Here is a 15,138-nt window from a genome sequence, read left to right on the forward strand (position 1 = left end):
AAATAAGTTTGAAAAGTTGGTGGAGAAGGGAGACTTACATGGTAAGCAAGCAAAAAAAAAAAAAAACACACCACAAACAAAATGAAACGATAAAATTAAAAGTTACCTACTAGGGGTTACCTCCCCTACAGTGCCTTTGGTTATCGTCGTTGGCTCGACGTCCTCCATGAGCTGCATCATGTCATGCCATAAATGGTGGTGTTGGATTTTCTATCAATCTTGGAAGCATATGATCTAGCCAATCTCTTCTTCCACCAAGTAGTTTTCAAAGCACCATCACAAATTTTGGTTTCCACTTTGGGTGAATTTTCAGCTTTTGTTTTCTTCTCCTTCACTTTAGGATTTGATGCAGTCTCTTCTTTTGAAATTGATCCACCACATGAACCAAACATCCACCGCGGCAATGAAAAATCCCCCAATGTGGACTCAATTGCTTGTGTCTTTTGGAGCTCTACAACATGCACAGCTTTGCACTCCATCTTCATAATAAGTTCCTCATCTTCACGACTCTTCATAGCATTATAGATAGATAAAATATGTCGTTTGTTGTCCATACGAAGAGTGAGCTCTCCCTTTGCTATATCTATCAATGCTTTTCTCGTTGCTAGGAATGGACGCCCTAGGATAAGCGGCACATTCATTTCTTTCTCCATATCTAACACTACAAAATCGACGGGAAATATGAAGTCGTGTACCTTCACCAGAATATCCTCAACAATTCCTTTAGGATAGGTGACTGATCTATCTGCCATCTGCAGTGTGATTGTAGTCGGCTTGAGAGTGTCGATCTTCATCTTTCTGAAAAATGATAATGGCATCAAATTTATGCTCGCCCCCAAATAACATAGTGCCTTTGTCTGTCTGTCATTTCCAATGACGCATGAAATATTGAAACTCCCAGGATCTTTAAGCTTGGCAGGTAGCTTCTTTTGAATTATCGCACTACAGTTTTCAGATATGTTCACCGTCTCATAATCAATCCACTTCTTCTTCTTGGAGAGCACATCTTTTAGGAACTTTGCATACGTGGGCATCTCTTGCAGAGCTTCCAACTTCTTCTTCTTCACCGCAAGTGGAAAGGGCACTCTAACTGTCGTAGGAATGGAGGGAGGGGGCAGCTTTTCTGGCACTGCGTCTTTCTTGGTCTGAATGTCCACCTTATTCTTTCCCTTGGAATTCTCTTCTGCTCTGACATCTTCCTCTGGAGTACTCTTCTTTTCCTCTACAAGCATGAAAGGTCCTTCATAGCTTTTACCACATCTCATGTGTATGGCCTTGCAGTCTTTGGGATTATTTATGGTCTGTGCTGGAAATTGCCCTGGCTGATGTTGGACACCTACAGCTTGAGAAATTTTACTAATCTAAGTATCAATGCTCTTCATATGCACATTCAAGTTTTGCACGTCGTTTTCAACCTTCCCCAACCTTTGACTGGTGCTCTCCATGTACTTGTCAGTTTTCTCCATGTACTTGGTAGTCTGAATCATGAATGCTCCCAAGATATTTTCTGTAGTAGGCTTCTTCTGCTCAATGAACATTCCATTTGCTACTGTGAATCCCGGTGGTGGTTGCAAAACATTGTTAGGATTCCCATAGGAGAGATTGGGATGCACCTTGTTACCATATTGGTTATAGTTACCACCCCCTTGGTTGGGGCGATAGTTGTTGAAGTTCATGTTGTTCCCTCCTTGGTGCACATAGTTCACATCTTCAACTCTTCCCTGCATTTCTGGTCCAGGTTGTCTCATCTCCATGATCCCCATTTGAGTGGTCAACAGATCTAGCTGCTTCGACATTTTGTTTATTCTATCATCTTCTATAACAGAGGCCACCCTGTATGACTTGTTTCTTTCATTATTCCATTATTCATCAGTGGAAGCTACTCTTTCAATCACTTGCATGGCATCATTCTCTCCTAATTGAAGGAGTGCTCCTCCTGCGCTCCAATTCAGTTCACGCATTGCATCTGAAGTGCACCCCCTATAAAAAGTTATGACTCGATGTCCCGGACTTAGACCATGCTTTGGGCATCTCTTCTACAGTGTCTTAAATTTGGCCCATGCTTCTCGGATTGTCTCAAGAGGCTTCATCTGGAATTGAATTATCTCTGCTTGCATCTTTAGAACTTCACTGGGTGGGAAATACTTCTCCAAAAATAAGTCTACCATGGCATCCCACGTTTTAACAGATCCTGACCCCATGCTGTCGTACCAGTCTCTAGCATCATCTCTCAAGGAAAATGGGAATAGCCTTAGTCTGATTTGTTCATCTCTCACCCCATTAAGCTTCACCGTGTTACTGATCTGAATAAACTTAGTAAGATGCTTGTTGGGATCTTCATTGGCCTTCCCCGCAAAAGCATTAGCCTCAGCCATATTTAGCAATCCTGGCTTGAGCTCAAAATGATTGGAATCGATCCCATCGTTGCCAATTGGTGGGTCCTCTACCTCTCTGTAAGCGTACATATTTTGCACTGGCACCATGGCTTGTTGTTCATTTTTTTCTTTAACCTGTTTCACCAAATCTGCAAGTTGTAGTGGTAGTTGATGGACTACTGGATTTGGATGTGGTGCATTGTTCTCTCTGTTGTCCGCCATTGTTATTGCAACAGGAGTAGGAGATTCTCTCTTAAGAGGCGAAAGTGACGCCTTTCGCCTTTGGTTGAGCCTTCTCTGCATTTCTCCTTCGGTTGGATGCTTCGATCTCAAGATCAAATAACTCTAATGGTTGCCCCTTAAAGCGAGTGAGCATACAACCTGAAAAGAAAAACACTAAAGTGAGAATAACTCAAAAAGAAAAAAAGAAAAATAAAGCAAGTAAAATCTAGATTAGTAATCTTAATTTTTATCACGATATTAGGCTATAGTAACACAAAATTATTCCCGGCAACGGCGCCAAAACTTGACTCAACTTATTTTTAACACAAGTATACCCGCAAGTGTACGGGGCTAATGTAGCAAATAGTAAGCAAAGAGTATCGTATCCACAGAGACAATGAGTGTCACCCTAATTACCACAAACCAACCTTAACTAATATCTAGATGAATCGGAATTTTGGTTTTTCTAAATCTATTTAAAAGCAAGGTGAAAACAATTAAAAACAAATAGAGAACTAAAGCAAATAAGAGAAAACGGATGTAGATCAAGGATGAGGAAGGTAGAATCCTACGGGATCGATAACAACTATCCTATGCTCAACTAATTTCCAAACTATGCCAACAAAGGGTCTCAAGGGTTATTAAGCTATCACTAAGGTAAAACTATATCTTTTCTCAAAGCATACAATTTGTAGATTGCTACCTAGAACCGAAGTGTCCTTCCTAGAACTAAGGTAACAACTCCTAAAAGCTCCTAAGATAAATGCATTCATAAATATTTCACGTCTCTACGTCATCAAAATAAATTCTAGGGCTCTAAAATTAGGGTTCGGAAATTCGGGATGTTACAATCATCATTTAGAAAAGCAATTTTCACATCCATTTGTTGTAGTTCCAAGTCAAAATGGGCTACAAGTGCCAAAATGATTCTAAGCGAGCCCTTCTTTGATACATTAGAGAAAGTCTCTTTATAAGCAATGCTATCTTTCTGAGTATAACCTTGGGCAACAAGTATGGCTTTAAATCGTTTGACTAAACCATTTATGTCGAATTTGGTCTTGATGACCCATTTACACCCAATACACTTTTGTCTATTAGGTAATTCGACAAGATTCCAGACTTTATCATAATCCATAGATTTTAACTCTTTTTATCATGGCATCAATCCATTTATTAGAATTTAATATCTTAATGACTAGTGAATGTGAATCTGGACTGTTACATATTCATATATCTCAGATTCTTAGAGATATGCCACATAGTCATCAGAAATGGCCAACCTTCGTTTTCATAGAAAATGCCTTAGTGGCACTTCTGTAGATGCTTCTTCCACACCTATGTTCAATGATTTAGGCATCATCATTAAGTGGTTGGTCATTCAAATATTGTTAGGCTATTCAACAATATTTGGCACACTTAATTCTTAAGGAAATGAGGGAAGAATGTTATACCCTTATTTCAATAGTGACCACATTACGAGTGCTAGAACTCCCACTGATTTCACCATTCTCAAAGAATCATATATTTCCAGTTTCTATAATTCTCATGCTATCATTAGGACAATAAAATCGATACCCTTTGGATTTTTCTAGTAACCCACAAAATAACCACTATCTGTCTAAAATCCAATTTCTTTTCTTGCGAAGAGTATACTCTAGTTTCCGCTGGCCAGCCCCAAACATGAAGGTGCTGCAAATTGGGTTTTCTACCTGTCCAAAGTTCATAAGAGCGTCTTTGGTACAACCTTACTAAAAACTCAGTTTAATACATAAATAGCGATTGTAAGAGAATAAATTCACAACGTTATGGGTAAGGTAGAATTATCATACTTCTAATCATGTCCATGAGAGTTTGATTTCGTCTCTCAGCAACATCATTCTACTGAGGCGTACTTGGCATAGTATATTAAGCATAAATGTCATGCTTTTCTAAGTATTTGGCAAAAGGTCCATGTAATTGACATATTTCAGTGGTACGACCATAAAATTCACCACCTCTATCAGATCGAATAATTTTCACCTTTCTATTTAATTGCCTTTCAACCTCAGTCATAAAATGTTCAACTGTGCCTGAGATTTTTCTTGCAATAAATAAATCCATAACGCGAAAAAAATCGTCAATAAAGGTGATAAAATATTTTTCTCCACCAAAAGTCGAGACATCAAAAGGTCCGCAAATATCTGTATGTATAATTTTAAGGAGCTCATTACTTCTTGTGGCATTTTTAGTATTGTGTTTGGTTTGTTTACATTTAATACAATCCACACAAACGGTAATGCTTGTAAAGTCTAAATTCGAATGAATATTATCCTTTATAAGCCTCTTAATTCTTTCACTAGAAACATGATCCAGTTCCTTTATGCCATAAGAATGATATATTCGAATGAATATTATTCTTTAGATGCTCCTTCGATTGCAATGTGAGCATGAGATGCACCCATTCCATACTTCTTCATCTTACGCTCCTCCTAGACCAATACGTTTCCCAATTCTTTAAGAGTCCACTAATATTTTATAGTAAATCAATTTGGAATGGTCCATATTGAGGAGGTAAGGAAGTTAGATGTTATTTATGCCCATCACATGCTCGCACATAGTCCGAGAATTATTATATTGCATGCTCATGAGATCCTTCATAAGTTTTCCTGCAATAGACTTATATGCAGTTGTGAAGCGATCCTCAACATTCTGCAAACATTCTTTTGCAATGTCAGTCGTTGAGAGACTTTATCTGCAACGAACATTCTAATGAAATGTAAACTTAGTCCTGTTAGATTTTTCCCAAGCATTATGGGCAATCAGCCAACTACTTTGATCATAAGATACTTGGATTATCATTCAACAGTGTTAGGTTCCAAGTCCATTATTCCAAGAGTGAACTTAAATTTCTCTTTCATTCAAAGAAGTTAGTTCCATTAAGTTGGGGAAATTTGAGATAATCATACTAGTAGAAAAAAAAGATATTTTACATTATAGGAGCAATTATCAATTCTCACATATATAGCTTTGAATAATAACACAAACATTAATTTGAAAACCCATATCATGAGGCAATTATGAAAACTCCTTTGGGTAGTCTTCATACAATAATAAAAATCATGTTTTTAATGTCCATATCTTAGTTCAATTATTGAGTAACAATAAATTGGCGTTACCTTTGGGTGATCGACACCAATTTAAATTATCAACTCCATTAGTGTTTATTATGTCGCAAAGACTATTTCCTTTGGGAATCTAGACCTTTTATGACAAACAAACTATTTAGATAATGAATAGTCACAACAAACATGATGATTAATTGCATACATAGATTTTCATATTAACTTGATTATTAACCCTTCTTATCTTACCTCACTTTGGTGATTGCAAAATAAACATAATATAATCAATAATATATAGTGATTAATTGCTTAAGCAGATTTTCACTTAATTTGATTATAAACTCTTAGGAGTATTATTTTACCTCACTTTGGTGATTGTAAAATAAACATAATATAATCAAGAACATATAGAGATTAATTGCTTAAACAAATTTTCATATGAGTTTGATTATAGACTCTCCTTATTTTGCCTCACTTTGGCGATTGCAAAATAAACATAATATAATCAAAGTACATATTAAAATAAGAATTGAATTATGTAATCATTCATTCCACCGTCTTGGTAGATTCATAATCATAAAACATTTAATTGAAATCTCAATTCACCAATACATATATTCATACTCAATTTACATAAAGTATATACACAATCAATATACCCAAATCAATTTCATATGCACAAATAGAATCAATTTGGAAACAATGTATTTAAAACATGGAAATCATTAATTCTCACTAGTGAGCATACAAATATGAATTGACATTTCATCAATTAAAAATATCCATAATCAAAATTATGGAAACAAGATTATGGTTTATGTTGATTATGGAAACAAGATTATGGTTTATGGAAATATAACATACTCATATTCATACCTCAATGACCATAGAAATATAACATACTCATAATCACACCTCAATGTATCACAATTAAAATAAACGATCTGCGCAATATTATACAAGCATAAAAATAAAATTTGCACATAATCAAAATCTTAATCACAGTTAGCGAGAGCATATGAACAAAGAATTCATCAAAATCAAATCCAAAATAAACTTGGAGTTAATTCAATTAATTAATGATTTCACATGAATTACATCTAATTGAAAAACATACAGTTATGAGTTATAGGACAGATTCTTTCGAATTTGAGATATTAAGGAATTCATTTAATTTGATAACAATTTTCGATTATTCGCATACGCTACTGCATACATATATATTTCATGTAATTTCATAATCGTACAAAATCAAATCAAAATGCAAAAATTATGGTTGCAATAATACGAAAATACATGAGTTATCAACCATGCTCTGATACCACATGTTGGACATTATTTATCATCATATATTCAAGATTACATAATTGAATATAAATAAAGCAAGATCTTCGAACATCATGTATTTCACGTATTAACCATAAACATAATAGGATCAAGACATACATTGACGATCCATAGCGGAAGCGATTGGGGAAGAGGGAGAACTTCCTCGGACTTTCTTTGGTGTAGTAGCGCAACTCCAACTCCAAGGATTTGTTTCTCTCTCTTTCCCTCGTTTATGTGTTCTCTGTAATGTGTGTGATTTGATGGGATCACCACACTTGTATTTATAGGCAGAGAGGACAAACCCTAATTATGAAACCTTAAAATCTCTTTCCATCAAAGAGGCCCAAAATAATTAGTAAATACGTTTCTTATTAACCAAGAATATAATTTTCCGTCTATTAATGTTACTAATTTATCACAATCAATTCTAATCAAATCTTAATAATATATACGCACGATTCTTTACTTGATGGCCAAGGGAATGAATATTCATTCCATAAAAAGATTATGTAATCAATTTTTTCCAATCATTGGCAATCAATTGGCACATATATATATGAACATATATTATCTTTGGAGAAATATAATATAATTATTTAATTAATTGATACGTGACAATAATTAATAGATATTAATTAGGGTAAAATGTGTCTTATACCAAATAATATATTATACTAAAATCCAATTCTATTTAGGATTCAATCACATATCACATATGTGAGATACAAAACTTACACCAAAATCTCAAAATAAAAATGGAATGAAAATTTTAATTACATAACTACAAGTTTTTTGCAATTAATAATATGCGTGTGAGAGAGGATATTTAGCTAAAATTATGAGAATACAATATAAAATATATTTTTTTATAAAAGTATATTACAGTACTATCTAGAGTTATGACTTTTTATTTTAAAAATAGAACACTTTTATATCTACGTTAACTTCTCTACGAAGAATGAATTTGTTGTTATCTCATGGTTGATGGAAAATTAAGAGGAAGAAAAGGTCAAAATCCCAAAATAATAATGTAATGAAAATTAAATTCGATTTTCAAATTTTTGCAATTAATGGTATGATGAAAATGACAAGAATAATTAAATTACATTTACCCTTTTTGCAATTAATGATTTGAAGCCAAAATCTCAAAATAAAAATGATAAGAAAAATTAAATTAAAGTTACAACCTTTTGCAATTAATGATATGAGAAAGAAAAGAGTCAATATCCAAAAATAAATAGCATAAATAATTAAATTATATTTATAACTTTCTGCAATTAATGATACGAGAAAGAAAAAGGCTAAAATCCCAAAATAAGAATAGCATGAAAAATTAAATTATAGTTATAACTTTTTGCAATTAACAATATGAGGCAGAAAAGAGCCTAAATCCCAAAATAAAAATGACTTGAAAAATTAATTACAGTTATACTAACTTTTATAACTTTTTGTGGTTAATGATACGAGTGTGATAAGGGAAATTTTGAGGAGATAAATATATCTTGATTCTTTATAACTTGAATAAAAACTTGAATAATATTTTGTTAATATAAAATGTGATGAGTATGCTAGATAAATAAAAAGATCATGATCAGAAATAATCCGTACTTTGGATGTAAAAACCATAACAAAAATACATTTATTTGAAAAGAGTCAACGAATAGTACTATAATATTCTTTTTTCGATCTCTTACTTTTTCGATAAAACCCACATTTTGTTCTCTTTTCTTTTTCTTATTTTGATTTATTTCCTTTTTGTTTTCTTTCCTAATTTTTTATCTGTTATGTTTTCTTTATTTTTCTTTCATAACCTTAATTTTTAATTATCTAATGTTATTTACGTAATGTTAGTTATGGAAGAACTTTTATTTCAATGTATATTATAATTTTTTTGAAATTAAATAAAATATATAATTAAAGCATAGTTCTAAAATATATATACGGCTACACGACTCTTTAGATAATAAGTACTACCTCTGTCCCTGAAAATTTGATACAGTTTACTATTTCGGTCCGTCCCTGAAAATTTGATACACTTCACTTTTACCATTTTTGGTAGTGGACCCCATATTCCACTAACTCATTCCTACTCACATTTTATTATAAAACTAATACTTTAAAAGTAGGACCCACATCCCACCAACTTTTTCAACTCACTTTCCATTACATTTCTTAAAACTCGTGTCGGGTCAAAGTGTAGCAAATTTTGGGGGACGGAGGTAGTATATAATAATATTTTTTCATAAAAAGATACTGTTTATATTGTATTCTCATAATTTCTGCAAAATTTCCTTTCATACACTCATGTCATTTATTTCAAAAAGTTGTAACTGTAGTGTAATTATTCATGTCATTTCTATTTTGGGATTTTGGCTTTTTTCTTCCTCGTATAGTTAATTGCAAAAAGTTGTAACTTTATCTAATTTGTCACGCTATTTTTTTTTGAGATTTTGACTTTCTTCTTCCTCATATCATTAATAGAAAAAGTTGTAACAATAATTTAATTTTTCATGCCATTTTTGTTTTTTAATTTTGGCTCTTTCTTCCCCATCATCAATTGCAAATGGTTGTAACTACTCTCCGTCCCTCTCCATCCCTCTGTAGTTGAGTTGTAATCCTATTAATTTTTGGGTTATCCCACTGTAGCTGGGTCATTTCCTTTTTTTTAGCAAAAAACAACAACTTTTCTTTTCTCTTACTTTACTCTCTCTTGCTGTATTCTCTCTTCATCTCTCTATCTTTTTTCCTTTTCTACTTTATTATTCATTTACTTACCTTACTCTACTATAGAGGGACGAAAGGAGTATAATTAAAAAAAAATTTATACCATTTTTTATTTTGGTTGACTCTTTCTCCCACTTAATTATACACCAACTTATGGTTAAAACCAATTTATTCTTACACCAACTTATAGTTACAACCAATTTATTTTTGGAAATTTTTCAGTTAAAAGTCATTTTTGAGGAATCTACATATTAAAAATGGGCCACTTACCCCTTAAAAGGCCTCATAAGGGGGAGGGTTATCCATCCTTATATAGAAGAGATAGGATCATCACCAAGTTGATGTGGGACAAGATATTAGAATTTTAACACGCCCCACTCACGTGTGGGCCGGAATGACACATCGGACTTCCATCACGTGGCTAGGCAAGAGAAGAGATAAAGAGAATAAATCCATCATCGGCTTGGGCCCGCTCGATACCATATTAGAAATGGGCCACTCACCCCTTAAAAGGCCTTAATAAGGGGGATGGTTATCCATCCTTATATAGAAGAGATAGGATCATCACCAAGTCGATGTGGGACAAGATATTAGAATTTTAAATACCCACGTGATGGAAGTCCGATGTGTCATTCCGGCCCACACGTGAGGGGGCGTGTTAAATTTCTAATATCTTGTCCCACATCGGCTTGGTGATGATCCTATCTCTTCTATATAAGGATGGATAACCCTCCCCCTTATGAGGCCTTTTAAGGGGTGAGTGACCCATTTGTAATATGGTATCAGAGCATGGCCCAAGTCGATGATGGATTTATTTTCTTTATCTCTTCTCTTGCCTACCCACATGATGGAAGTCCGATGTGTCATTCCGGCCCACACGTGAGGGGGCGTGTTAAATTTCTAATATCTTGTCCCACATCGCCTTGGTGATGATCCTATCTCTTCTATATAAGAATGAATAGCCCTCCCCCTTATGAGACCTTTTAAGGGGTGAGTGGTCAATTTCTAATACTACACATGATATAAGAACAAAATCATTCTACGTAGGGAAGGATGATTCATATATACTAAAATATTATAACGTTTTGAATGAATATGGAATCGCTAAGTGAAGAATAAAACTTATGACTCGTTACATATTGATATGAAAGGAAATATTAAGGAAGTGATAAATAAATATTTCATTAGTAGGTGTATCAAATTAGATGGGGAAAAAGAAATTAAATAAATCGGATTTATTCAGTCATTCTTACATTAATTTAGAAGAAGAAAAGTAATTAAAATATCAGTTGAGCTTATTTTATTCTGGTTTTCATTTTTTTGCTAATCCAATTTCTATTCTGTTCAATTTCAGATACTCCTAAACTAATTAGAAATGATTTTTCATTTACAACTGTGATGACTGAACTTATTAGATAGAAAATAATTATTTTATCAGCTAAATAAAAGTTATATAAATGAGTTTTACCATGAAAAAACAAGTTTATTTTAACTTTATATCTAAGTTACACTTTCATCAAAAAATAAATTTAACATTAGATTTTTAAATTTAATATAAAATTGATTTTAACGACAAGTAATAAAGATCGTTGAGGCTATAATAGTTAACTACCAACTAACGACAAAGATTGTTGTAACTTTATTGACAAATAATAAATATGATTGTCAACTAACGACAAAGATCATTGCCACAGACAATATTGTTCAACGGCCAAAATACGACAAAGATCGTTGCAAGTTATAGAATCATTCTACCAAATACTAAATTTCACATTTAATTTCAAAAGGTACCCATGTTAATTGAATATTTGACAAATGTCAACTAACTACAAAGATCATAGTGATAATTACTGTGCAACGATCGACAGATGATAAATATAATTGTAAATTACGAAAATAAGAGTTTTTCCATGAAAAAGCATAGTTTAATTTAAATACGCATTATTATTTTAACAATGTCACGACCACATTCTCCCTAGTGGTAGTGACTGCATCTATACGTGACTAAATAACACTTTAGAAATAATGAAACGGGGTAAACATGATTGATAAGTTGAATATAGGACATTAGTCTCATAGGCGAATGTGAATCAAGGCCAAAATAAAATCAGAGTGCGGTCTAGGTTCATAAATTCCTAGTACAAGTCCTAATGCAGCGGAAAAGTCCAAGACAAAGTAGTATGTATGGAGACATACTACCTTGGGCTACCTATCTACTTATTTAAGGATCGTTCCCAACACCTTCGCCTGCTCGTCCACGTTCAACCTGCACATTTGAAAATAACATGCAGGGCTGAGTATTTGATATACTCAGTGAGCACATTGCCAAAAGCAGTTCTATTTTTAATTGTCAAGCCACAGCTGAGTGATCACGGGGTTTTTATTAAAAAGGCCCGAGTCACTAAATCCTTTTCTTTCATAAAGATTTTGATTGCGCAATCTCGTAACATAGATATACCATATCTGAAACTGATGTGAACCGGGAATGTGGCCACATTCCACGACGGTCACTGGACCGGCCAACTCCTTTGTTAGCTCACGGTCCCCTTATGTGTACACTAGTCCGAGTAGGGTTTGCGGCCCTACTGGGACCCGAATTCGATTTAACTTAAATTGGCATAGCCAAGCAGATAGGTAATCATAAAACAAAACATGGCATGACAACATACTTGAGCAAAAATTCACATTCTCATACTGAAATCACGTTTTGAAAGAATGCCCACCTCAAAAGCTAAAGCTCTTTCCGTAATTTCCTTAACTTGGCCTTAGATGACGTTCGTAGACGCCCCTTTAGGAAATAACATAATACTTAATTAGACTTTGATAAATCAATTAAGCTTAAACGTGGATGCATCCTAAGTGCGTGCTCTTTTGTTCTTTTCCTTAAATTTTTCTAGAAAGGTTCTAGAATTCTTGAATATTAATTAAATCAGTAGATTTAATTAATTTAAACCAAATGCTTAACTAGAGGGTGTTACCTCCTATGCCATTTATTCAAGCACTAAAATAGACTCGAGGTCTATTCATCGTTAGCGCATAAAATTCTGAAAAATATTTATTCGAGCACTTAAATTAAGGTCCGGAAAATTTAACTTAGCTTCGTGGAAATAATTAGCGGACTATTAATTATTTAATCCATAACATAGGAAGGCCCATGATTTAATTAGATTCCTAGTCCATACTTTAATTTAGTTGGTGGCCCAACTTAGTACTTTATATCACTAGCCCATCTTCCATTTAAACTCTAGCCCGTGTTTTTAGTTAGTAAGGGCCCAACACTTTCTTCTTCTCATTTCCATCGACCTCTCTCTCAACATTCTCAAATCCAACAAAAATCCCCAATTTGAAACCCTAGTTCTTCTCGCCGTTCGCCGTCGCCACGCCGGTCGTCAGGTCGCCGTTGTCTCGCAGTCGGCGCCGCCAGCTATGGACCGGCGACGAACCCGTGCCGCTGCCGTCGTGCGAGGATTTGGAAACGGCGCCTCTGTCTAACGCTGCCATCCGCCGCCGCCTCCGGCGGCGTCCCTCTCTCCCTCTGATTCCGCTGCGACGCGGCTGTTGTTCGAGAGCTTGGGAGCTGCTCGTCGCGGCCTCCCGTTGCCGTTGCCGACGCTGCTCAATCTGTTTCTCAGACCAGCGCCGACGCCGCCGCCTCGCAGCCCTCCGTCGTTGTCCAGATCGGTCAGCTCAAGCATATTTTTTTTAAAGCTAAGTTCTTTTACCCCTTTCATTTCTTAGCCTTTTGATTAAAAACAAACTGAGGCAGTAGCTATGTGCGATTAAAGACTTTGATTTTGGAGCTCAACTCACTGGAATGAGCTTGAGTTGTTTATCTTGCTTATGCTAAGTGTTGCTTCTATAATTCTAAGAGTCGAGGCTTTACTGGGGCTTTACTAATCTGCCATCAACCTATGAGTTTGGCTAAAAGAAGCTGATCCTTTGATTATTAAAGCTTGTTACTGATGTGAGGCTCCTACAGCCATAAATCTATGTTCTTGAGCCTAGCATGATGTTCGAAAAAAAAAGCAGAGGGTGTGCTTGTGTTATTTTGATTGAGATTCTTAAGTTGTGGTGCCTCTATATGATGATATGTAAATTTGACTGGGAGAAGGGGTGGAGGTGGAATACCTCTTGAAGCTGCGGCTGCTTTGAGAATTCAGCTCTTAAAACCTCAGCTTTCTTCCTCTCAACTTGCTATGTTGCTGGAAAAATTTGAAGTGTGTAGGAGAGTGATCAAAGGTGGTGTGGAGGGGATTTTATAGGCAAGAGTGTGTACTCGTGAAGCCTTAATTGAAGCTGTTGTATTTTCTTGTTATTTTCCTGCAGCAAATCTCCCTTTTCTTTGATCTTTTGCAGCCACTTTATCTTAATGTAGTTTGGTGCCTAGTTTGGGTACTTGGTACTTGGCTAATGAATTCCATTGTTTGATTGTGGCTGGTAGAAACAGGTGCTGCATAGTGTGGAGGATTTGCAGGATTGACTTTCCCCTCTTGGTGAGTCTTTGGTCCTCCATAGCAAAAGGAAAGGTTGTTTCTCCCCTTCTAATAGTAGTCCCTTAATTACTCTTGTTCCTTAGCCATTAAAACTTGTTTTTATCTTGCAGGTGAGAGAGAAATCTTGGCTACTACCTAGCTGTACCTCGAGCGGGCCTGGGTTCGTTGTCTGGGCCGACGGGCTGCTCGAAACGGGCCCTAATTTGGGCCTGGAGAAAAGGCCCGAAGTGCACCCAAAATTTTATATTTTCCTTTCCTTGTTTTCTTTCTTTGAGGACTTTGATCCATGTAACCTATTTTATTAGTTGTTCATTTTATTGAACATGAAATGCCATTCGAAACACTTTATTTTTCCGAAAAGTATCTTTAGTCTGTTTTTAATTCGCTCACCTACTTCTTTAGTTTTTTTTTTGTAACTAAAAGGTTAAGTTTCAATAACGGCTCGAGTTCCATTTATTTTCACGAAATGAGAGAACGTTACATTTCTAGTTCCACATTACTATATCGAAAACAAAATACTGGTGCGGGTATTACAGGGTTATGATCAGTATGCACCTTTTGTAAAAGAACTTCACCTTTTTCCACAACATCTCTAATAAAATGGAACCTAACATCTATATGCTTAGTTCTATCATGGAAAACAGGATTTTTACAAAGTTGAATGGCAGACTGACTATCAGAGAACAACACAGGAGCAGACTTAATAAACTTGAGTTCAGAGAGAACTCCCTTTAACCAGATTGCCTCCTTCATAGCCTCTGTAATGGCTATATACTCTGATTCTGTTGTAGACAGAGCTACAATGTGTTGGAGTTGTGATTTCCAGCTAACACAAGACCTGCAAACCTGAAACACATAGGAAGTTGTGGACTTCCTCTTGTCCTTATCATTAGC

The 15,138-nt window shown here is 35.0% G+C and overlaps 1 protein-coding gene and 1 long non-coding RNA gene across 3 annotated transcripts; one reads left to right on the forward strand and one right to left on the reverse strand.

Moving 5' to 3' along the window:
• Positions 1 to 176: 176 nt before the first annotated feature.
• Positions 177 to 1,265, reverse strand: LOC125199346. The gene has a single exon (XM_048097393.1). It carries the CDS (start codon positions 1,263 to 1,265, stop codon positions 177 to 179), a length of 1,089 nt encoding a protein of 362 aa, XP_047953350.1.
• Positions 1,266 to 13,086: 11,821 nt separating this feature from the next.
• LOC125199348 lies at positions 13,087 to 14,568 on the forward strand. Of its 2 annotated transcripts, XR_007172576.1 has the most exons (3): positions 13,087 to 13,432; positions 14,199 to 14,277; positions 14,355 to 14,568. It is a non-coding gene; the product is annotated as an uncharacterized LOC125199348 (long non-coding RNA). The 2 variants fall into 2 exon arrangements; XR_007172575.1 differs by lacking the exon at positions 13,087 to 13,432 and having other exon boundaries at positions 13,480 to 14,277.
• The last annotated feature ends 570 nt before the right edge of the window (positions 14,569 to 15,138 follow it).

This window comes from Salvia hispanica, unplaced genomic scaffold (genome assembly GCF_023119035.1).
Source record: "Salvia hispanica cultivar TCC Black 2014 unplaced genomic scaffold, UniMelb_Shisp_WGS_1.0 HiC_scaffold_472, whole genome shotgun sequence".
NCBI classification, from domain to species: Eukaryota; Viridiplantae; Streptophyta; class Magnoliopsida; order Lamiales; family Lamiaceae; genus Salvia; species Salvia hispanica.

Excerpts from the sequence above, each read along its gene's own strand:
- LOC125199346 (XM_048097393.1), bottom strand. The coding sequence starts at position 1,265 with ATGAGATGTGGTAAAAGCTATGAAGGACCTTTCATGCTTGTAGAGGAA.